This window comes from Empidonax traillii, unplaced genomic scaffold, assembly GCF_003031625.1.
Source record: "Empidonax traillii isolate 1590-97213 ecotype Southwest subspecies unplaced genomic scaffold, ASM303162v1 scaffold431:size823745, whole genome shotgun sequence".
NCBI lineage: Eukaryota > Metazoa > Chordata > Aves > Passeriformes > Tyrannidae > Empidonax > Empidonax traillii.
In genome coordinates this window covers 784333-807906 of record NW_020955624.1, presented here as the reverse complement: position 1 = coordinate 807906, position 23574 = coordinate 784333, and the positions used below count along the sequence as shown (strand labels likewise).

The 23574-nt window shown below is 40.4% G+C and overlaps 1 protein-coding gene across 1 annotated transcript in view; it reads right to left on the bottom strand.

Annotated features, from left to right (window-relative positions):
* The window catches only part of GRID2 (glutamate ionotropic receptor delta type subunit 2), a 558809-nt gene continuing 535235 nt past the window's right edge, over positions 1 to 23574 (bottom strand). Inside the window, exons 15-16 of the mRNA XM_027894516.1 lie at positions 6672 to 6912; positions 1 to 2536 (exon numbers count right to left, since the gene is read on the bottom strand). Of these exons, the coding sequence (XP_027750317.1) occupies positions 2114 to 2536; positions 6672 to 6912 (664 nt within the window). The 3' untranslated portion in view covers positions 1 to 2113. The remainder of the gene's footprint in view (positions 2537 to 6671; positions 6913 to 23574) is intronic.

The window sequence follows — 23574 nt, the reverse complement described above, 5'->3', positions numbered from 1 at the left end:
GCTTGTTGGAAAGGAATTTTCTTTTTTTTTTCTTTTTTTTTTCTTTTTTTTTCTTTTTTTTTTTTTTTAATACTCAGAAGTGTGTATGAGTTCATGAATGTTACAATGGGGAAGCAAGTTGTGCATGCTTTTAGACACTTGCTACCCTGGAAACAAAATGGCCTTTTTGCACGATAAGAATTTGTTCTGCCTTACACAGTAGACAATATTGGAAGATTTAGTACAAAAAACAGTGACAGTACAAGATGCTCCCCCAGAACAGAATTAGCATCAAAATAGAATAGATCTGAAGAATATACCTTTTAATTTATCCTAAAGCAAATCACAGAGGCTGATTCCTATTAATCCTAGCCAAAGAATGAGTTAGATTAAAATAAGTGTATGATTGCATTTAAAAGAAAACCAAACAAAAAAACCTCACAGGATAAACTGCTTGCTTTCTACTTAACCGCATTTTTAGTTTAAGGATTACAAATTGAAAGCACTTCCTACGTTTCTAACAGGTAACAGTGTTACTTTAAAAAGCTGGTGCCAAAGTGGGCACTGGTTTTGCTCTCACTGCTGTTCTTTTTCTTACTCTATACAGTTGGCACTAATGTAAAAAATACATAGCTCCTCTAAACCTAACTTAACATAGAAAGGGTTAAAATGAGCGCCTGTTCATATTTTTTTTCCTTAGAACAATACATGATTATAATTAAGGCCACATCTGTATATCTCAAGGGCTTATTTTTTTTTCTCTACTAACACCATTATTGTATTGATCAACTGTACTGACTTGGAAAAGGATTTATTAACCTTTGATCTATGTTTAACTTCTCTAGAGCTACATTAGTTGTTCATGAACATGGTATACCTAAGAGAGAGTTCCATTTGTCTAATTAATTAAAAAGAAAATTATCAAGATTAGCCTTATAGAATGCTCAATAGCCAATGCAAAACCTAACCAAAGGAGTTACATCTAGGTACAAATGTTAAATTGCCCCGGATGTTCTAATAAAAAAGTATAAAATATGCTCTGTTGGCAAACGATGCAAGTCAGAATAACATTAAAGCAACCCGTCTTTTCTAAATGAAAAGACCCCCTGCACTGTACATCTCTCCTGTATACAACACATTTTTACTAAAGCTTTATTAAATGAATTGCAATAGCAACGGCTGCCATTTTATAGCTATATATACATGTATATATATATACACATACCTTTGTGTATATATGTATATATATATATGTATGAGATACTAATTTATTTAACACAACAGAGGCTCCTGCCATATGATACAGTTTACTGTACATAAGAAAAACTTTTAAACTTTTAACACTGTACAATCACATAAAGGTCATATGCACTGTTGCAGTGCAAAAGTAGATTTAACTGTAGTCTTTACTGGCATAGTAATGGCTTTTTGTAATCCTACAAAATTGCATTCTTATATTACGGGGCCTGAATGATCTTTAAACTTCATTTGTTTTCCTTTTTTTTTTTCTTTTTTGTCTTTTTGCCTTTTTTTTTCTTTTTTTTAAAATTTTTCGGTTTTTTGAACTGCAGGGTTTGCCTTTGGTCCACAGTTAAAAGGACACACAGCAGTGGAGCGCTGACCGGATGCAGCAGAGTACATGAAAAATACTTAAGTTATTGCAATTATAGTAAAAAAAGGCGGTGGGGGAGGAGGAGCAAATGCCCTTCTGTAAAGTAATCCTCAGGGTTTTTCTATGCATGAATCGCTGCACATTTCCTATATTTAAAGTATATGAAAAGCCTGAAGTAACCAAAACCTAATGTGGTGATAAACCAAAGAATAAGTGATTCAAGTAGTAAAGAGAATAAGGGGAGACAGAAGAGACCAGGCTGAGAAAGCAGAGAAGAGGAGGAGGAGTAAGAGTTGCTACTAATAATTCTGATTCTTAAATAAAATAAAGGAAAAAACCTCAAAACAACCCAAACAGAAAATAACCCTCAAACAAATAAAAAAAACCCTCAAACCACAGCCCTCAAAATGAAAAAATAAGGAAAAGAAGAAAGGTTACATCCATGTTAGTCCCACAATATTACAGCTGCTCCTTGCAAAGGGAGTCCTAAATAAGAAACAGTGAAGAAACTTGTTCTGATGCTCAGATGGAGGTGCCTCGGTCTGGGTCACTACCAATATTCAGGCCCAGAGTAGGAGTTGGTTGGTAAGGGATAGATGACATTGTTTTGATGGGGCTTCTGAAAAAGCCACCGTTGGGTGCCCTGTGCCTGAAAGGGCCAGTTCGGTGCTCGGGCACACTGCCGAAGGAGAAACCCGAAGCAGCTTTAGCAGACAGAGTGCGGCTCAGAGTCTGGATCTGCTCTGGTATGAAGGTGGTTGTGGTGATGTGAGTGTTTCTGAAGTCACTGATTTGCTCCAGTGCCTGACGTGTGGGTAAAGTGTCAATGTCCAGCGGGGTCAAGTCAATCGACGAGGTGGAGAACTGTTTATGGGGACTGTCGTCGTCTGTGCAGAGGCTGTTCACGCGCCTGTGGAGGTGCTCCAGGTCGATCTCCTTGTCGTCCTGGGGAATGAGAAAAACAAGAGGCACCACTCACCACCGCCGTTTGTGCTGGGTTGAAGTTTCACAGGGTGATCAGAACGGCTCGGGAAGCACAACGCACAATTAACTAGAGCTGGCTGTTGGCTCACGGTGTCTCTGAATGTCACCAGCAAACACCCCACCGCCTGAAGACAGGGGGGTGAAGCCAAACCGAGGCAGACCCTTACACCACAGCTACCTTCAAACCCTGTATCCAAACAAAAAACCTCAAAGCACCACCGGTAGATTTTCAGGAAAAGCCAGGCTCGGAGCTAGGTGGGTTAGACTAGCAACAGCTGAATAACAGTAAACTGCATAATCTCAAATGCCTGAAATGATGCCAGTTCTTCAACTCCGCAAGGAAAACTAAATTTGGATGTCAACATGGGAGGCTCTGAGGGATCAGGTTGCCATCTTTGTCATCCTCTCAGGGTTCAAGGAAGGGCTGGAAACATCTCAGGTTCCTTATTGCCTTTATAATGTAAATTGTGGTATAGAAAAGCTGAACATATAGAGAAGAAAACCAAAGTGCTGGTGACTCCTTTGACATCACACAGAAAGGAGTACACCAGTGGATTTTAAATTATAATGCCAACAGAGGGATTAATTATCTTCTTACCTACAAAGAAGCAATTCCATCTATTCTGATGGCATTATACTTTTGTGGGTGAGAAGATAAGGTGGCCTGATGTATTTATTATATCATCGCTCCTCTTACCTCTGTCCCTTTTCCTTAAATCTCTCCTCCCAGAGAACTCAATTAAACATTTTTTTTTTGTTATAATTGAGAATTTAGATGCACAGAAATTAAAAAAGAGGAGGAAATCCCAGGTGACCTAATAAACCACCTGTATTGTACATACATATTTCTACTTAACTGCAAAGCTTAATTCAAAGCAGCATTAAGTATACACTTACAGGGGTATTTCCTCAGCCTAGGTAGCACAGCTCATTCAGAACAAAAATCAATTTTAACTAACCTTAAAATTTACCTTAATCTCTGTGAAATTTACTGGCTCTTCCAGGCCACTAGAAATATCTCACACTCTAGGACCTTACAGAGGATAATTAGGTAGCCGATAGATGTGCACTGATGACTTCCAACCTTGATTACTGAAATTCAATGGCTGGCTTGATCCAGAACTCCCTGAATCAATGGCACAACTCCTAGTGTTGAAATTCAATGGCTGGCTTGATCCAGAACTCCCTGAATCAATGGCAAAACTGAATGGGCTTGAGATCCCTCCTTTGTCTAGGAATGGAGTCAAGCACTCTGAAAAAGTTCACACCTAGAACAAACTGCAGGAGTTCATCTACTCAGCAAAATGGATCACTGAACATTTGCACTGGTACCACGCCGAACACAGAGCTCAACTGGAAGGAGACTGAGAGGCCACCTCCTCTCTGGGATTTTACCCTCTGAGGGCAGGGACAGGGAGGCAAACCAGAGGAAAAGGGGCAGGGAAACAGGGCATCAGGGATCTCCCAGGGACTGGATGATCACTGACCACAGAGGCTTTGGTTTGAGCTCATCACGGGAAGGAAAAAATGCAGTGCTCATTTCTCGGACTTAGCTTTCTGTCTATAGTTTATTCACAGGTGACATAGACATGGATGCACATAACAACCACACAGGTGACATCAAATCCAAACGCATTCACCAAACGCTCTCTCCTAAAAAAATTTGGAGCTGCATATGGATGCAGGAGAACGGGGGCCACATCAGAAGCTAAAGAAATATACAGAGGCTCCATTAGCACGTGCAAGTCATGACTATGTCTCTGAGGGACAGTCCTAAATATTTTTCTTTTTTTTTTTTTTTTTTTTTTTTTTTTTTTTTTTTTTTTTTTTTTTTTTTTTTTTTTTTTTTTTTTTTTTTTTTTTTTTTTCTGTTTTGCTTGGGTTTTGTTTGTTTGTTTTTAATTTTGAAAAAAAAAACATACAAACACTTTGTAATTTAAAATGCCAATTGGGAAAAGATTGGAATTTCATAATTTCTGAGCCTCTACAGGTTACTCATAATAGTCCTCTTTCTTTTACAGAGATGCATTTGGGGCTAGGGTCAGACCAGTGAAAATATATAAGCGGTGATATTCTCCCATGCTTAGCCCACAACCCAATCTCCACCCAACTGATACACCAAAATGAGACCCACTCACAGTAAGATTGTGCATATCTCCATAATATGATCTTTCCTCTTCTCTCTTGTGTGATCAGTAGTGAAATATTCAGCAGTTTTCACATTTAAATTATCATCAGGCTTCAGAGTCAACATCCCATTGAGATTACTGGGGCGGTTCATACTTCTCTCAGAGCTACTGTTTAAGGCTGTCTGCAGACTCAGGCAGACATCATTGAATGGGTTACTTCTGGCACGCGACCGAAATGTTATCTTCGCAACCATAAGACAATTTTTTTTCAGTATAAACGCTTGCATTCTGGAGCACAAGATGGCAGCCACCAGGAAAAAGGGTTGGCTTGCTGACCACAAAGTGGCCCAATCTGACCCCCGATTCTGGACTAGTGGCCTGGAAGAGCCAATGGATTTCATGGAAGCTAAAATGAATTTTAAGAAAGTTAGTTAAGATGTATTTCTTGCTGAATGACACCCACATCCAGGATAACGGGGACATTCAGCACATATGTCCACGTTAAACTCAGTTTTGAGCCAAGCTTTTCAATTTAGTCTTGAGATGCAATTTTAAATGCTAAGCTAATAACCATATAGCAAAGATCAAGGAGGCCAAATTATACCATTTGTGGAAAGTATACACTTGAATTTCTCAGCATTTGAAAATAGAAATAGAAAATATTTTACTTGTATAAAATATCTGTGTGGGTTTTTTTGTTTTCCTTTGTTATTGATTTTCATGTTTTGCAACAGATAAAGTATGAAGTTCTGAAAGTTTGGATGAACAACAAACAAGAAAATTTTAGTTTTTTAAAATAATTTACCAGTTGAAACTATATGGTTTCCATTTCTGAGAAACCCAGCTTAAAGACTAGAGATTCCTTTTTTTTTTTCCTTTTAATAATGGTCCGGTCCAGATCTTGAACAAAAAAAAAAAAGAAAAGAAAAAGAAAAAAAAAAAAAAGCTTGGGAATTAAAACAGGCAAGAAAAGATTAAACGTATTTTAACATCAGTGCCAATGCTGTCTAATTAGGTAGGGTAATTAATCCTTCCCTATTACACAGCATTAGATTAGCAGGAATAAACACAGTGGAGAAACTGCAGAGAAGGCAAGACCACTGCACACAAATTAACAGCAATACCCCACAAGCTACACAGATGTGCCTAATCTACACAGACAGAAAAGCTGTATTTGACAGTGTTGCACTAAAGCTCATGTTTGGGTTCAGCTTTGGGTGTTGCTGCCAGGTTTATTTTAATAAATTGTTTTGTCCCTGATATTTTTTTAGTATTTTGTAGATGTAAATACTTTAATATAAAGGCAAGAAATTTGGTGTAAAGTTGCACAAAGCTCAGATGGCTGGTAAAAGGACAGGTAGATTACCACAGGAAGGAAAGCATTATACATGCAGGTGTAGAAGCAAACTCATCTCCCTGTGGCTTCTGTCCAAGATTTTCTGAAAAAATCTGTAGCAAATTTCAGAAATAAGTCTGACCTGAACCTGAAAAACCTAATGTAGCCTTACTTCCCTGGACTTCAGATGCAATAACGAGAACTGAAGTTCATGGAAGTCTCCAGAGGTCAGTATTTCTGAAAAAGGGGACAAGACTCAGCCACTGAGCTTAGGGAATATATTTTTCAAGAAGAAACCAAGAAACCTGGTGAAAATTAGTTGTCAACAATGGGAATAATGAACCAAATATTGATGTATTAATAATGTACTATTCTACAAGTAACAGTTGGGTTTTACTCAGAATAGTTGCATATTTATACATCATCAACATACATTTATTTCCATTCAAAGAATTTATTTTCTAGAAAGAATAGCTAAAACGGTTTTGAGGAACATAATTTGTCTTAAAAAATCAGGAAGTTAACGAAATATCTCAAAATATGATTCCCCACCCTCTCTAGTGCTATAAAGTCAAGGTAGCAATATTTAGGGTGCATGAAAATTCCCCAGGAGAAATGGAGGGTCTAATACCTCTTTTGACGGAACCCGGGAGCCTTTCCTTTTATTCCACCACGTTTCCAACATTGCAATGAAACAGGATAGGACAATCCCTGCAGCGAGGATGCAGAAAACACCTGCAAAACTTTTTATGTCCAGGGCACCTCCTTTCTGTTTGGTATCCACAGATGAGTAAAGATCACACTGACCATTCTTCGGCCACCACTTATGCTTCAGTATGTCCATGTCGCCATTCTGCTGCAGCTCCAAAATCCTGGAGGGGAAAGCACAGAAGTCAGTGGCTACAGTAGGGCAGTGGACAGCAGCACCTGAGAGTGTGAGGATGTAATCTGACTTCTTGCAACCTTCCCATATGTCGTGGAAAGCCAAGAAGCTGATGAACCCAGACAGGCAGATTTAGCCTGCAAAGAAAGCTTGAATACGGGGTTGCCTGTTGGACTGAGCCCTTAGATATCCATGTTCTACTCCAGATACAGGAAAGAACACAAAAGTCTCTCTGGTCTTCTTTCACAGCCTTAATGAAAAGGCTTTACTTCATATACCATATTTTCTTAACCAGCTACTACAGACTATGTCAATAGACTTTTGTAGTGCATTAGATATTTGACTATATTTTGCATTTTAATCACTGAAGAAGAGACATTTCAATTAAAACCCCCCCAAACCAGAAGGAAAATACAGTCCAGATGGACCACAGGTTACACTTTATTGTAAATTGATCTTTTTCAGGTTACATACTTGCTGCTTTGGAGAGAGAGAGAGAACAAAGCCATCTTATTGCAGTCAGTGGTGACCTAAACTAATCTTGCTTAATGTGAGAATGAGGCCTGGTGATAAGTGATTCCACAGGAAGGTTCCTTGCTGTATTTAACTAGACTTCCCGTGGGATGAGCAGTTTGAGAAATGAGAATTTTGTTTGTAAGAAGATTTTTTCATATTTAGTTCATTTATTCCTGAGGAGAGTGTTTTTTTTTAAAAAAACATCCAGAAATGACTAGAGTAACAGCTGGGTGCCTCTGGTTATCCAAAATAAAAAAAATTCAATGATTACACCTAAAAAGAATAAAACAGAGGAAATGTTTTCCTTCATATAATAAATTTGTTTTTCATTTCAGTGTTGGAAAACAAACAATTACTTGTGCAACCATTTGACACAGCATGCAAAGAAATCCAAGTGCACAGCAGAGGTCTGGCTGTTGCTGCCAGAGACTGTACTGCACCAGAGGGGGAAGAAAAGCTGTCCTACTGTCTCAGGGCTACCATAACAGCTCAATGCAGTGGTCTACATCAACCTCGAAAGGGAGTTTGAATGCACCTTGGAAGCCCAGGGCAACTGCTCTGTACAGAAGTTACTCAGTCTCTGATGCTGCTTGTCAATGAAGTCACTTAATTTTCTATGATACATCCAAATGACCATAGATTTATCCTGTGGTCCTACCAGTAATGGGAGACTTTTCATAGCCACCAGTGGCTGACATCTCAGCACAGCTCTGGAGTGAGCTTCCTCTTCCTACATCTGGTGGCTGAGATCATGACCTGTTCGGAGGGGAAGTGCTTGCTCACCTCTGTGCTGTACCAAAGGGGACAGTGCCCTTGAGGAACATATCACAGGCAATACATATGTCCTTGGAGATGCCAGAATCACCTTGTTCATATAGCTTTGTGTTTATGAGAAGTGGGACGAATTTGATGCAGTGCCTGCTGGCACTACATCGCTGAAGGCCCTGGAGAAGGGCAAACAAGGTCCCAGTTGCCTGGGCTATATTTTGAATTCTCCCAGACTTAGTGCCAACTTAGGATTGGCAGGAAGCTTCATCCTGAAGCTTCCTGAGGCAGCAGGGATGTGTCAAGGGTGGGAGAATTCTCTGTTCTGTTGCAAGAGACAGAGTAGCTGTTATGTGACATCCATGTTCAGAGGAGCTTTCGAGGCATGTGGACCATACACAAGAGGGCCGTCATTGCTGCCTACAGCTGCCTATTGGGAGTGTGTAGAGAAGCTGAAGCTAGAAAGAGTGACAGGAGAGATGCAACTGGGATAAACAAGAAGATAAGAAATTCCAACTAGATAAGAGAAGAATGGGAGAGGTCAAACGGTGGAACAGAGAATTTATGGCACCACCACCCTTGGTGTTATTCAAAGACTCACTGAGAGAGACCTAGAGCAAACTGACCTAACAGGACCTGCTCTGAGCAGATGGCTGGACTTGAGACCAGATTACTGCTCTGCAACTGCAAACACAGTCCATACATTACCCTCCATCATGGCATACAATCATAGAAAGAATTTACCATAATCCTGGCTCTTGCTGCCCTAGAATCCTGTAATAAAACTCAGGTGAGTATTTTGCCCGAATATGCCAGTCTGACAGGTTAGCAAGAGCAGATAGTAAGCACAAACAGAATCCTTTTGTATAAATTCTTGTGGAATAACAGTAGATTAATTTTCAATGCCTAATCCCAACATACGTGGTTTTATATTTAGGAATTACTGTACTATCTACACAAGGCAGTAACAGAACAACATCCATGGGGCTTATTTCTTCCAGCAGTGGCTCTAATCCCTGAACAGGACTATTTTTCTCTCTTTTATTCAGTCAGGAAGAGAATGAACCATCCAAATGATTGCTCTATTCTCATTAATTAAATGATTCTTCACTTGTCAGTATAATTCCTGATTACAAAAGACATCTTTTTAACAAAAGACATTTGCATAAAAACACTGAGCTTTGGCTTGTTCCTTAACGGAGATTTATTCCTAATTGTACTCCTGGTAATTATTGGCAATTTTCTTTATGGATGTAATATATAAGTTCAATTATTTAAAGGAAAACATAAAAAAAAAGCAGCAGAAACCAGGGATAGTAATAGTGTCATTACATGGAAAAGCTTAAGAAGTGGAAAGCTTATAACGAAGCCTTGTAAAACTGCAGCTTAAAACAGATGTTGAGGGATAAAATATATATCAATAGAAATGATAAGAGCACGAATATCTAACTCTATTAACGTGATGTGGAGAACAAGGGAGATCATGCTTCTCTCAGACTTCGCAAACACCTTGTTTTGGAATTCACCTGTCTGCGGAACTAAAATAACAGTTACCATATTAAGAAGATTTAACACTTCTGACCTGTTCCTAGTTATGAAAATTCTTATTTTGGTAGCTCATTTTCATAAACGAAAATTGTACTTTAATGAAAATTCCAGGAAAAATGCAGGAGGATGGGAGAATAGCACACGAGTACGGCTATCCCTGCGTGCTGCAGGAGCCTCCCACACGATGGCACTCTTTCCATAAAAATATGTGGTTTTGCAGCAGATCCTGGTGGGTGCCCTGATACACTCTAATCAGATGTACCTGTTGGGTGGCAGACACTACAATCAGTTTGATTTTTGATTTTCAAATTTAATAAATGACTAAAGTAATAACGCATTAACTAAATGCTCTGAATGATAACAATGTTCTAATGCTATAATTCCAGCAAGTACCTCTCCTTCGAAGTCCCAGATTTTTACAACTGAACTTTTTCCTCGAGAGCCTTGGCTCCTTTGAGCCTGCTGTATTGGTGCAGAGTAGTATGGCAGCACATAAGCCAGTAGAAAGAGTGGTGCAAAAAGTATTAAGTGGGGTGCATGAGTTCCTGCTGTTTTGAAATAGCATAGTCTCAAAAAGCTTACAAAAGCAGCCTATATACTGAAATAGTCCGATTTGTCAAAAAAACACACATGACCTTTAAAACTTGTTTATGGATAGACTGCAGATCTTCATATATTTTTCTTTAGCAGGCTAATGCTAGAGTAACATTTTTCAAGGCAATGACGTAAATTTATTGAGCTGCACGAAAGAAAATGTCTGCATACAGTTTAATGGATTTGGCTCTGAATTCACAGTGCCAAGTGATGTCTACTGGATATAAACACAGAAAACTAAGCTGCCTGTGGTTTCTAAATCTAACAGGGATGTGAACAAATCCTACTGAATCAATGGGAATAAGGCTGGATTCCACTCAGTAACTACATACTTCACTGCTGGCAGTGAAATGTAATTACTCCTCTAAAATACCCACAGATAACTTAATATGATAGCAAGGTGTCACAAATGCTACACAATTGGGACTTCTGTGACAACACTTTTTTGGATGTAATTTTATTCTGAGGTATCAGTAGTGAGAAAGAGATATGACAGGACATTTACAATGATATCGGAAATGCCAATGCATGTTCTGGGATGTCAGAGGTTACTGAATATCAACTTCCTGCATCAGGAATATGTTATCCAGAGGAATAACTTCACCACTGGCACTGATGAGGAAGAGGAGATGATGAGATGCTATTCTGTCTCTAGTCAGCAGATCAAGGTGCAGCAGAGAGCAGATGTGCAGAGCAGTGTGATGAATGCCCACCATCAAAAGGGGGAGAAAAAGTACATTTAAAAAAAAGGCAGCAGCTATACTGGTGTACCTTAGTGGGCTGTGCCTTTGGGGTTTAAGCCAAGGTCCCAGGCCTTGTGCTTGCTCCCAGGGGGTTCCTGGGAAACTCTTGTGGACTGCATTTGGGAGCACTTGGTGCTTGCAGGTGGGGCCAGGAAGTTACAAGGCCTCTAGTGACTTCTGCAGCGGTTAGCCAAGAGTCAAATTCCTCAGGCAAAGCCTCTTCACTGGAGCTTTTCTAACAAAAATCTGGTATAAAGCTTTTGTAGAATTTGGTTCTCCTCTTCAAATAAAATATAAAACTAAGCTGATTTGTAAGCATCCTTCAGTTATCAAAGCAGACAGGTAGGAATCCACAAGGAGAATTTATTATTATTTTTTTATTTCAGTGAAGCAACTGCCTAAATCTTCCTTATTCACTGCAATAACTGGAGTGATGCCAATTCCTATTGCTGCTCCCAGAGCAAGCTTTAGGTTTTGGCAAAGCAGCTTTCACCAGTGCCACCTGGAAGGCTGGATCAGGGCTTTGGTGCCAGAGAGGGATGGCTGCTGCCCCGCCTGGCTTGCTGCCTCAACAGGGAAAGAAGCAGTCCCCGACATGGGGAAGGAAATGGGAAATAAGAATGGAGAAAGGCAAGTAGTAGACTCTTGGGGTCCTTTCCATCTCCTTCCCCACCAGTGGCACCTCATGGTCTCACTGAGACTTGATGAGTTTTCATATTTTGCCCTTATCCTTGAGGCCTTGAGGAAGACACATGTTGATGCTCAAAGCCTTGACTTTTATGCTATAAATCATATTTGCATCATATTTCAGCCAGGAAAAGGATGAGTGGGAAGGTGCAGGGCTGAAGTCATTGCTCCAAGGTGAAAGAAAGAGGGGAGAAGTGCCAGTGCCCGCTCCTGGGTGGACTTGAGGTGATGCTAGGAGAGCTTGAAGATGAGCCAAATACCCAGAGGCAGAGAGATCATTGATATTCCAGTCCTTCCTTCAACTACAGATCTTGATATCTGTGAGAATTTTTGGGTTTGAAGAGACTGTTTTCTGGTTTTCTGTGTGGATTTTTTTTTTAAGCCAGCTTTTAATGAGCTGCCAATCATGGACACCATGAGAGGAAATTTTTCATGCCAGCCAAATGCTGCCAGATTAGACAAAGCAGTGCTCCCTCTCCACCCATTCCCACCACTTAACCCAGCAAAAGAGTGCCCTTGGGTCCAGCTGCAAAGCCTGCTTTATGGCAGGGATTCCAAGAAGATTTTAACCCAACTAGTTTGTGGCCCATGAAGGCAGGCAGGTGGTCGCCTTCTGATCTGCCTTCAGCAGTGCTTGGCATCACAGTGCTGTCACTAGGAAGTCAGTGCACAGAAACAAGGGTAAGCATCTCACCTTCTAAAGATAGAAGAAGCAGCAGTAAACCAGAAGCTGCTGTTCAGCATTAGGGATTTGCATATCAAACAATATTAAAAGAGAGAAAGCAGTTGACCTTCTGTTTTGCTCAGCAACAAACCATTAGCTTCTAAAGATGCAGCACTCATGACTTGGATCCCATAAATTAGAATCACTTTGTTCAGTTTAGTGAACTTCTTTTTACTTAAATCTTTTTGAACTTACATGGACATTCTCTCAAATACAGAGGGCTAACCTTAAATGAAATGGCATCTGCAGTTATAAGAAATGAGATATTAACTCTATTATGTGACTGGTGGAATTTTATGAGGACAGCTCTACAATAGTTTTGTTTAAGCTGCACAGCTTTGCTGAGTACATACTAACAATTCAGAAACCTAGATAAAAATCAAGTTATTAAAGATCTTCTGCTTGCTTTTTATATGGAAAAATAGAGGTGAGCTTTACTGGCCTTTCATTGTGAAGAACTTTTCTGCTCAGGAGAAAGCAGCAAAAAAAGTATTAGTACCTATTTATAAATCCCAAATGACAAAAGTACATCTACAGACAGCTACATAAATATCATGAGTTCGTTAAGCTCAGTGCTGTTATGGTAAACACCAAATTAATTCATTATGGTGAGTCACGGTACACTGCCAACCTTATTAAAACAAAGAAATGTACTTTCAAGGTACGTTGGTTCCCGTGCACTACCCATATTCCAGTCCTCTTTTAGAGAATTACTTGAAAAATGATACTTACTAAGCTTTATAAAAAATTCAGTACTTCGTGGCCACATGAACAGCTGGGACCTAATTTTCCTCTTGCTTTCATTACCATAAGCCAGAAGCAAGTGCAGGGACAGCTCATGGAGTCTACAGAAGAGCAAAGCAGACTTTGATGCTCTCCCCTCAACTGGGACAGCTCTGTACTTGCTCTCCCTGGTCTGCACCAGGAAAAGTGTCTTGCTAACTGCCCTTGCTTCCAGCATTGTCTCTTTAAGATCCAAAGATCAGGTGTGATGTGTGTGACTGCCACAGAATGGAGTTAGTGTTCATTCCTAAAATTACACTTCCCCTACAATAGTTCTTGTGAACACCAGAGGCAGTCAGAAATTAAATTGGGGCTATATGTAATGGTAGGAGGAGACTGTATGATTACACATACACAACTTAAGGACTTGAGTTGCAAGTCTCAAACAGTGTGTAAATCAGTAGCTCCTTTCATAACTGTAATAATTGATAATTTCACACAAAACCAGGAAACTTAAATGTCCAAAGTCAGCAGGATTTTCATAATTAACTTACAGACAGCAGAACCCAACACAGAGCACACCTGGGAACCTCCACCCTTATGGATAGGCTGTGAAAAAACTGGCATTTTTCTGAATCAGGATACCTAGATTAGCCCAAGATGGAAAGCTTGAAAAGCACCTTTTCAGTCACCACATATTTCTTAGATGCCTTCTCCCCAAAATCTCACCTCACTGAACATTTCCTCCTGTGTCACTTGTCAGCTGACCCCTGCCTGAGCAGCCCTGTGGTTAACAAGCCATGTAAATAACCACTCTCCTGCTTAGCAGCAGAAAGAAAACAACTGAAAAAAGCACTTTAGTTTGACTTTGCTATTGGGTTTTTCTCCATGAGTGAGATGCAAAGAGACAGTTATTAGGCTCAATTACTGTTTCACCTCGTGCAGTCTCAGATTTTTTTGGACACAAAGCAATAAATCAAAGACTGAAAGTTTTCATTAAGAAAATACCAAAATGAAATGCTAAAATATTTGTCTTTTAAGGAATTATTATTTAGTTAGATCATAGGGAATAACTTTAACTAATCTGTTTAGACTATCGGCTGATGTCCTGTCAGAAGGATAAATAAACCAGTTCGCTGACCTAATGTAGCATGGCCAGAACCCACAAGTCTTGTCTTCAGCTGAGAAGGAATTGCCTTAGAAATCAAATTATTAACATTAATAATCTTAAGAGTTGCGGTGACTAGTGAACTTCTATTTTTATATACTGTATATGTTTATGCTACCTTTAAAAGTCAAGCACTTATTACAGCTATGACAATATGATATTTGCTAATATCAAAATTAGACTCCAGTGAATCGACAACAGGCAGAATGAAAGCAAGCTGAAGAGATGCAAAAGAGCTGAAAGGGAAAAGACAGAAAGCCCCACAGAGACCCAGAGTGTATCTGCAGTCAGAAAGGCAACACCTTGGGTGGTCTTTGAAAATGTCAGCACCATCCTTAAGCACACTGTGATATTTGGGTTATTTGGTGCAGGAAAAGATCTTTCATTTTAGTGTAAGAACCTGGAGATTATCATCTTCGCTTGGAGTCGTGCTTTGGGCAGTGCAAAGCCTCATGCTATACAGACTACCTACATCCACATTTTGAGAAAAAGAAGACACATTAGTTACATTAAGTCCTGTTAACTGACAGCCCAGCACATCTCTTTTATTAGAGATCTAGGTGGCACTTGCATATTTGACATTTATTTGCTATGTACCTAAGCAAAAATGACAAAAGATATTTTATGATGGCTCTCTCAAAATATATAGCCAATGATTCTCTCTTGCTTTAAACTGTTTGTACAGTGCTTTTAAGACCATAAAGATTAAAAACAACACCTTCAAAATTTTCTTTTTGATAGTGTTTAAATGCTTGATTTACATAGCTTGCTTTAAATATCATAATTTGGATTAGACAGACCTCAAATTAATAGTTCAAAGCTATCTCCAAGGTGAACAGAATTGTTGATAGAATAGGAGAAGCTAGACAGATAAATACAGAGTCTGAAGATCAAATCACAGTAATACGCTTTGTGTCTGAAATTTGACATTTAAAAATATCTCAAATGCTTTTATCTTCTTGGTCCTTGGTTACAGCAGTGAAAGCTTCCCAGATTCATTCCCATCCAGGGTTTTAAACACACTGAGGTTTGAAACCAGTACTTCTGTACATGAACACTGCAATAAACAATCTTACAGACTAACATTATACTGAGGAGAGCCCTCTCCAGACAATCCTTTGAACAATTAAAGTGAAAATGATTAAGATTATTGTATATTATTGCCTATGAAGATATTATTGCCTCAAAATTTGATTCATTACTTTGATTTGTTCTCCCAAGTTAAATCCATTTCATAGAGAAACCATTTCTAGAGACACCCCCAAAATATGTTCTTTCCTTAAAGCCTATCTCAAATCATACTAATAAATACTCTTCATATACATACAGCATTATAGGGGCTATCTGGGGAAGTCTAAGGAAGAGCCACAATTTGGCCTTAGAAAATGATGAGTCCCTGCCACATTTACCGGAGGCACTGAAGAGTGGATTGGACCACCCTTAAAAAAAATAATATTTCTTACTTCACACCTTGAGGTTTGAGGAATTCTACTCCCACTCTTCAGCCTAAGCTTGTGTCAACCCACACTTCTGACACAAGCCTGGCCCAAGTTACAAACAGATCTGCCTGAGATGGGTGCCCTGGATATATGGCCTACAGCACCTCGGCTGGTCTGGGGCTTGCTCTGCCTTCTTTCCCTTCCAATATGCATCAGGTAAGCCTTCCTCAAAGACATGAGATCATAAATTTCTCTGCTTTGATGAGCATTCACATCTTTAAACGTCCCCCCAAGGAGGGCTTTAACATGTCTTAAAAGAAAATTATGAAAGGCAAGGCAGTACAACTTTGCAAGCAAGAAGCTGCCTGACTGCTGCGCTATGGTCAATCTGTGCGCAGCACCAACCCATGCGCTGTGTCGCTGCTGCCTTTTGTAACCATGTTGCCCTTATGTATGGGGAGATAGGGTAGAAATTGGTGTAGTTTCTCTTCTTCACCAGACTTAGTGATCACTTTCAATAACGCACCAGCCTGTCAGACTGACGCCTCTGTGTATGCAGGTTTTGTGCCAACGGGAGAATGCGCTTTCAATCGAAGGATCTATCTGTGCTCTTGCAGGGCTACCAGCAATGCAGAGAGATGAAGAAGCCTGGCAGAGAAACCCTGCTAGCTACTGGTGGTTATAAAAGTTAATAATTGATGGTTTATTGCCCACCTTCCACTGCAGTGTGTGTCCCGGGGGGTTGCAGTCTACTTTGCATGATAGGAATCAGGGCTTTAAGCAGCACGGTGTTTACGGGAAGGATTCACACTACCTGAGATTTCCATGTTATGAAGAAGTGTCTCGATAAGAACCAAGTGCCATTCAATCCAGATAACAATCTGCAGGAGGACCGAGTGTTTATTCTGTTAATAAAGGCATCTCCCTAGTAACACTGCAGTTTTTCAAGAGCCTGTGTTCTTGTCTCACAAACTTTGCCTAATCAGGTCCTCTGGTCCCTTCCGCATTGCAATAAGCAAGGGCTGTCTGCACCTGTTCGCGTGTGTGATGTTAATTTTTTAAATTTATTTTATTTCCTCAGGATTTTAGTACTTTGGAACAAGGCAGAACAATCCAAACCTACCATTACTTTTGCTGCCGAAGAAAGTAGAGCAGAAAGGAACCAGCAGGAAGATCTGAAGTCTCACATTTCACCTCATACCTTTTTTCCCCTCAAATCTAGGCCCATATTATTCACACAGACTTGAGGGATGCCTGTTCTGTGCAAAACAAGTTTGTTAGACAAAACATGCAAGCCTATAAAGCCACCAGCATACCTAAGTCTTCCATCAGAAATTTCAGCCCAGACATAAGCAGGAGGAAGTAACTGCTTTTCTTTCCAACTGACCTATCCAGATCAAAACTGAGGCTTTTCTATAAAGTAGAATAATATTAAAGTCGTGCCACCTGCAAGGACATACTGCTCTAATGGCCTTTATTTCTAATATTTCATATTGGAGCATCCAGTGATTAGATTCAACAGCAAACATACAGAAGCATGTTAGAAATGATGTAACCATGAAAAGTTTTAAAGGGTAATCTTAAAATTAATTCTTAAATTGAACATTAAAAAAAAATCGGCTTCCTGACAGAGCAATATACAGTTTAAATATTTTTTTAAAACTCAGAATGATTTTAAAACATTTGATATTGAGATAAAATTTAGCGATTTGCATTATGAACTCTTTGTTCACTGCATATCTTGATTATCAAAGTCTACATGGTAAAATCAAGTAATTTTCTTACATTCTGTTCTTAAAAGTAAGCAAAATTTCTGTATATAGTTTTTCAGTCTTGGAAACCCTAATTGTTTCTCAGTGTTTGGGGGATTTCTATGTCTTTAGACGTGTGGGTCTTCCCCCCTACCAATCTATTGGTAAGTGACCTGAACATTATCTTCTATTCAGTTCAGGGGAATAGGAGAAAGGAAACATAAACTTGCATAGCAATGACAGCACACATCACTTGTATCTTAAAAGTGTTTTACAGCTTGACCAAGCAAATCTTCAATTACAGCAGATGCCTTGGAGCAAAAATCTTTCATAGTCAGCCAGACGAGATAATGGGCTCATTTGCCCTCTGTTATTGTACCTACTGTCATTTCTTTTATAAAATTATTAATCCTACTTGCAGTTTTGCAGTTTCTACCATGGAAACCTCAGAGGAGGAACCTTGGGAGCAAATAAATGAACCTTTCCCTCCTTTTCCCTTTACTCCCTCTCCAGCAGACACAGCTCATGAAGCAGCTTTCCACAGGGACCGCTGAGCTGGGTTTGCTCATTGTCCCATGACACCGTGCCACAGCTGACTGGCATGGTTCACTACTACTGACAGAGGGCAATGCCAGGATTTGCTGTGTAACATTAAAAAACACATCCCATCGTTTTCCTGTGCATTGTGCCGGATAAACTGTGGTTGAAAGAAATAGCCCCAGAAATAAAATGCAAGGAACTCCCAGGTGCTTTCTATCATCCTCCCTCTGCAGAATGCCAATGGCTTTATAGGAAATTTAACAATTTTATAGCATAGGTCAAAACCAAGCAACTTGGCACTGAGATTCAATTTGGATAAGCCCATGAGCCTGCTCAGTTGATCTGTGCATATCTTTTTCAAGACCAAGGACATGAGGGCAAATTCTGCAGCTCTTTTTTCATACAATAGGGGAGTGAGCTCCCTTCTCCTGGCAGAGACTGATCTGAGAGCTGGGTGAGGGCTCCTGATGCTGCTATGCTGCATGTTGCACAGCTCAGGGCATGGGGCAAGTTTGGTGACAATTAGGTTCCATCAGGACTCTCCCTAGTAAGGACAATCAGATGTAGAGTAGATGCAGTCAGATGTAGAGTTTAGAGAAGAGATAAGAAAAGGGGCCACATATTAAAAGAAGTCACCCAAGTTAAGAGGAAGAATCAAGACCATCCCAACTTTTCTTGAAAAAGTTGTCTGGCAGGAGAGGTGGGACCATGAATGGCAGGGTATTCTCAACCCTGATTTCCCAGTTCCAGAAAGTAAAAGTTTATTTGTGGGAGAGCAAAGGAGGATATTAACAGGTTTTTATTTTTACCCAGCCAGTTCACCTTTCCTTGCCTCTGTGTCAGACTGAAAATTAGGACTCCACCGAATGGCCCTGTCGCCGTGCTGCAAATTCACAGCTGCAGAAGATGACACACAGTAAATCACTGTCCTCTCACTGAGAGCTGCCATAAATAATGCCACAGGAGTTTCCCCCCTGCAACCAGCAGCTGCCTGCAACTGCTGGGCACAAAGCTGTAATGCAGCCCCCAGGTAGGGAACAGAGAGAAGGTAAAACAGAACAGTCTGGAAAATAAGATCCAGGCATTTATCATCACGGTAACTTGTAAGCTTTAAAAATATCTGTCTCTTCCACAGAATTTCTATACAAGTTGTCGTAACTTCAGACAAATTTCAGGAATGCCCTATGTTAATTTTTAAAACGTACCTAATCTTGAAAGATTTTCATTAGCAACAAGTTTTACCACTCTGCCTGTACGGAGAAGAAAGCTGAGTCAGAGACCACGAAGCAAGCATGGCAAGATCAAACCTCAGGTGTGGGGTGAAAGCAGGGGCTGGACTCAGTCCCTGCATTCTCTGTTTCTTTTTACAGTTGGTATATTCATCTGTTTTCCTAAGAGAAGGTTAGGGCAAAAGAGAAGGCAAGGAAAAGAGCAGACTGGAAGGCTACACTGACAGGTAGAAAAGGCTGAAGACGTGAAAGTGCATTAGCCATGACTTCCCCAGCAAGCAGCTGGCTGACTCTATTGCTCAGTCTCTACATCAATGACAGCTTTGAAGGCTTGTGCTTCAGCACAGCCTCTCTCTTGCTGGTCATAGGCATTTCCCAAACACGAGAACAACCTCAGAGTTACCAACAGGGCCAATTTCTAGCCAGGACTGGCCCACAGAGGAACTCCAAAGCACTGATCTGTAGGGAACTAGAAGGGACATGGACCTCACGGCAGCTGGGCAATACTACAGCCCCTCTCCAGCTCTGGAGGGATTAGAGCAGGAGGGACATAAGGGGGTGATGGAAGAAGGGATGAGATCCTTCTTTACATTGTCAGCAAAGCTGTAACATTTCCCTGCCCTTTACAGCACCACTTGGCACCTCGAAGCTCTGCACCATTCACACCTTGGATAACACTCTGTCCATAACTATCATTTCTTCACCTAATTTGGGTCAGATAAGCTCCAGGGGATACTTTTCTCCCTGGTAGCACTTCACTGAAGAGAGAGATCAAGGATATGTATTGCAGTACATCTCACGGACGCTGCCTGCAGATGGGGGTAAATAGCTAAAATTCTAAGGTAACGTCAGATTCATTCCTGTCCTGTTTGGCAAAAAGTAGGAGCAGGGGCTTTTTCCAGTTCTGTAAATACACTTTATATAAATACATAAATAAAGATGTATTCAAGCTCTGGCAATTGGTTAAAAAAAAACGACTCTAGGAACATTCAGATATGAAGATAAGGCTGTGATTGACTGTAGAGATTATGATGATAGAGGGAGCTTTACATGGAGATTGTTATATGGATATTTGGGGTTAAGCAGATTCCAATGGGGTTTCATATTGCTGTGGGGTTTTGTTTTGATTTGTTTTGTTTTGTTTTGTTTTGGTTGGTTGGTCGGTTGGTTGGGGTTTTTTTTGTTTCTTTTCCCCTGCTTATTTATTTATTTATTTATAATTTTAATTTTTGTAGACTAGTTTTTAATTCTGATTTAAATTATAAACTAAGAAGATAAGTGTTGTTTTTTCTTCCAGTCCTCCCTTCTTGGTTGGATTTCAGATCAAACTGGATGCTCTGATCCAGTTTTTCAAAGAGCAAGATACACATTCAGGATGTAGGCAAACTGGGCTTCTATCCTGCTTGCCCAATTCAAAGCAGGGACTGGAAGTGAGATCACCTTTATAACAGGGATTATAAGGTAGAGAATTCATGCTAGAGACAGCAGTAAGAGTCTCTGCCCCTGCAAGTAAATCTCTAGCTTAGGAACCTACTGTGAGGGGCAGGAAAATCAGATATAGGAACCTGCCTGCATTAGGGAAAGCTTAATACAGGTAGGTTGGAAAAAACAGATACTGAAGCCTAGGTTTCTTCTTTTTTTTCTTCCCCTTTGAAACAGAATGTTGTTTTCCATCCAGCTCTTACAAAAACTGGAATTAAATACCCAGCACAGCATTTCTCTGTTGGAGAGGGGCACCTTCAGCCCTATTGCTGTTGGACCAGAGCCTGCAGTAGCCACTCATCACCCTCTCTGGCAGATGCAGGACATGGATGGGAAAAGTCAAAGCTCACCCACACTGCCTGTTTAAGAAAAGCTCTTTGTACCAGTTAGAAAGATTAGGGAAGGGCAGCAGCAGCACTGCTGCTTTTCAGAAGTCAGAGCAAACCCTCTGACAGCTACCTTCTCTCCATTCCCATCCCTTCAGATGAGCACAGTGCTGCAGCCAGAGCGATACCAACCAGCAATGTGTCGAGCACAAGGCCCTGCCCGAACTGTGGGAACGAACCAATGCCTGTTGCCCAAGGAGCCTGTAATCATGGTCTGTGACTTCTGATTGTGTAATTCCAATTGCAGACGACCGGGATCAAAGAAAATGGAAGTACCTGCAAAATACGGCAGCAGAGATTTCCCCCTTGCTGGAAACAGAAGGCAGTGGGTAGGAGGCATATTTTTTTTCTTGCTACTGTTGACAGTGAGGAAAGCCAGGCCAGGCAGCCCAGCACAGAAAGCCTTTGCAGGCAAAAGGATACTTATACTGACTAATTTGCTTCTTAGACCCATTTTGCTTTAGAGAAGTAATGCTGACAAAACAGTTGGTTCTTGTTCACATCTACAAGAGAAGTCAGGTTTTACTTCTTTTCCAGATGGATAAGCTCCTTAAGACTGTGCACATATTTGCAAATTGAATTAATATTTAACACTGTATACCTGATTTTTTTAAACTTATTTTTAGTGAAAGCTTTGAGTTCAACCACGTTTTAAGTGAAACCTTTTAGAGTTTGGAATGAAGTTCAAAGTTACTGCTTGCTTTTTGATTATTTCTCTTGAATAAACAAAGCAAAGAAAAATGCCATGGGAAGACTCACCAGCTGATAGGGAGGTTCAGTAGAAATAGCAATTCCCATTTAATTTTAAAATAATTTTTAGGACACATTATGTTTTCAGGTTTTCCTTTTGTGATTTTTGTTCAGAGGACACAAACCTGTTTTGCATTTGTGACTATTACCTGTCTTCCCAGTTCTGTGCATGGCCCTGGGGCTAGGAAGAGACTTTACTGGAAAAGTGGTCACAGTAACAGTGGGTTCTGGAATACTTGAGCTTTGTTTATCTGCTTTGATTTTTAAGTCAGGAGAAGGGCTCTGCTTTCAAGGGAGAGATTAAGATCACAGGCTTGCTTGAAATCACCATGGCTTCTTGGACACATTGATCCTTTGCACTGGCAGCATGTCCAAGTCTCCTAATAAAACCTTTTCACTAAAGTACATGCTGAGAAAGGCCAATCAAAATTTCAGGTTTGCATTTTGTTAGCTGTTCACTACTTGCAGTCTGCCTTGCTGTGGAGTAGAACTGCCAGTGTCACTCTAAGATGCTTGAACACCAGAGAGGAAAATGAAAGATTAATTTCCTTTTCCTTAAATGTATCCCTTTTGAAAAGCCAGTATCTGTTTTTGGGTCTCTGATTCACAGCTTTGGGGTGTGCAGTGTTTTAGACCATCACTATTTCTCTTCAGCTTGCAAACAAGGAGATGTAATATGCTCCTATTTACCTCATAGTATTAGTTGCCTTCTGCTTTATAGATCACAGATTAAAGAAGAGGCAAAATAAGTCATACACAAAGCCAAGAAAGGTTAGAAGACAAATAAGCTGAGGCTGAGACAAGCAATCCTATATGTAGGAAAGAGATGCAGAGATGGGACATGAGTGGAGACTGCAAATACCTGACAGATAGCAGAGCAGCCATCAGGAAGTGATTGGGCTGGTAGAGATAACTGGGTGACTGAGCTGAGACAGGATGTTTAATAAAGGCCACCCACAATAGGGGAAGGAAATCCTGATAGGGGACAGGAACCTTGGGCAGAAATCCTGGAAAGGTCTCCCTTACCTGAGGGAGATGTGGCCAGGTTGGGAGGGTGGGCACACTAAGGAGGCATGGTGCTTGCAGAGTCAGTGGAAAATCTTTCCCTAACCAGGGTCCATGGCCCCATGGACATCCGGTGCTTAATTCACTGTCAAGGAGATTTTGACCTACTGTGCCATATTGGAGCTGCTCTCCACAATTAAAGGTTTAGTGGAGGGGATGGGGTTGTCAAGCTGATTGACCTCATTCAGCTGGAGAGGGACTGGTGACAACGTGGGTAAGTAGCCAAGGAAAGCAAATGGGCTAATTTTAGTCTCCCTGCTTTCTATTGCAGTAAATTATGTATGAGGGCTTTTATAGCAGTCTGATGAAAAACAGAGTTACCTGGTAAGTGGCACTGGAGAGACAGGTGCTCATGAGCTCCACAGAGACATGTAAAAGATGGCACAAAGCTTGTTAGTCACTGGGCCTTAAAATAAAATGAATTTAATTTCTTTTCATACTGACACAGAGCATACAACATCAGTACATTATCTCCCAAGATGAGAATTTCAGGCAATATTTTCCAAAGCAGCTAAATAACACGAGCATCTCAGGATTTTGC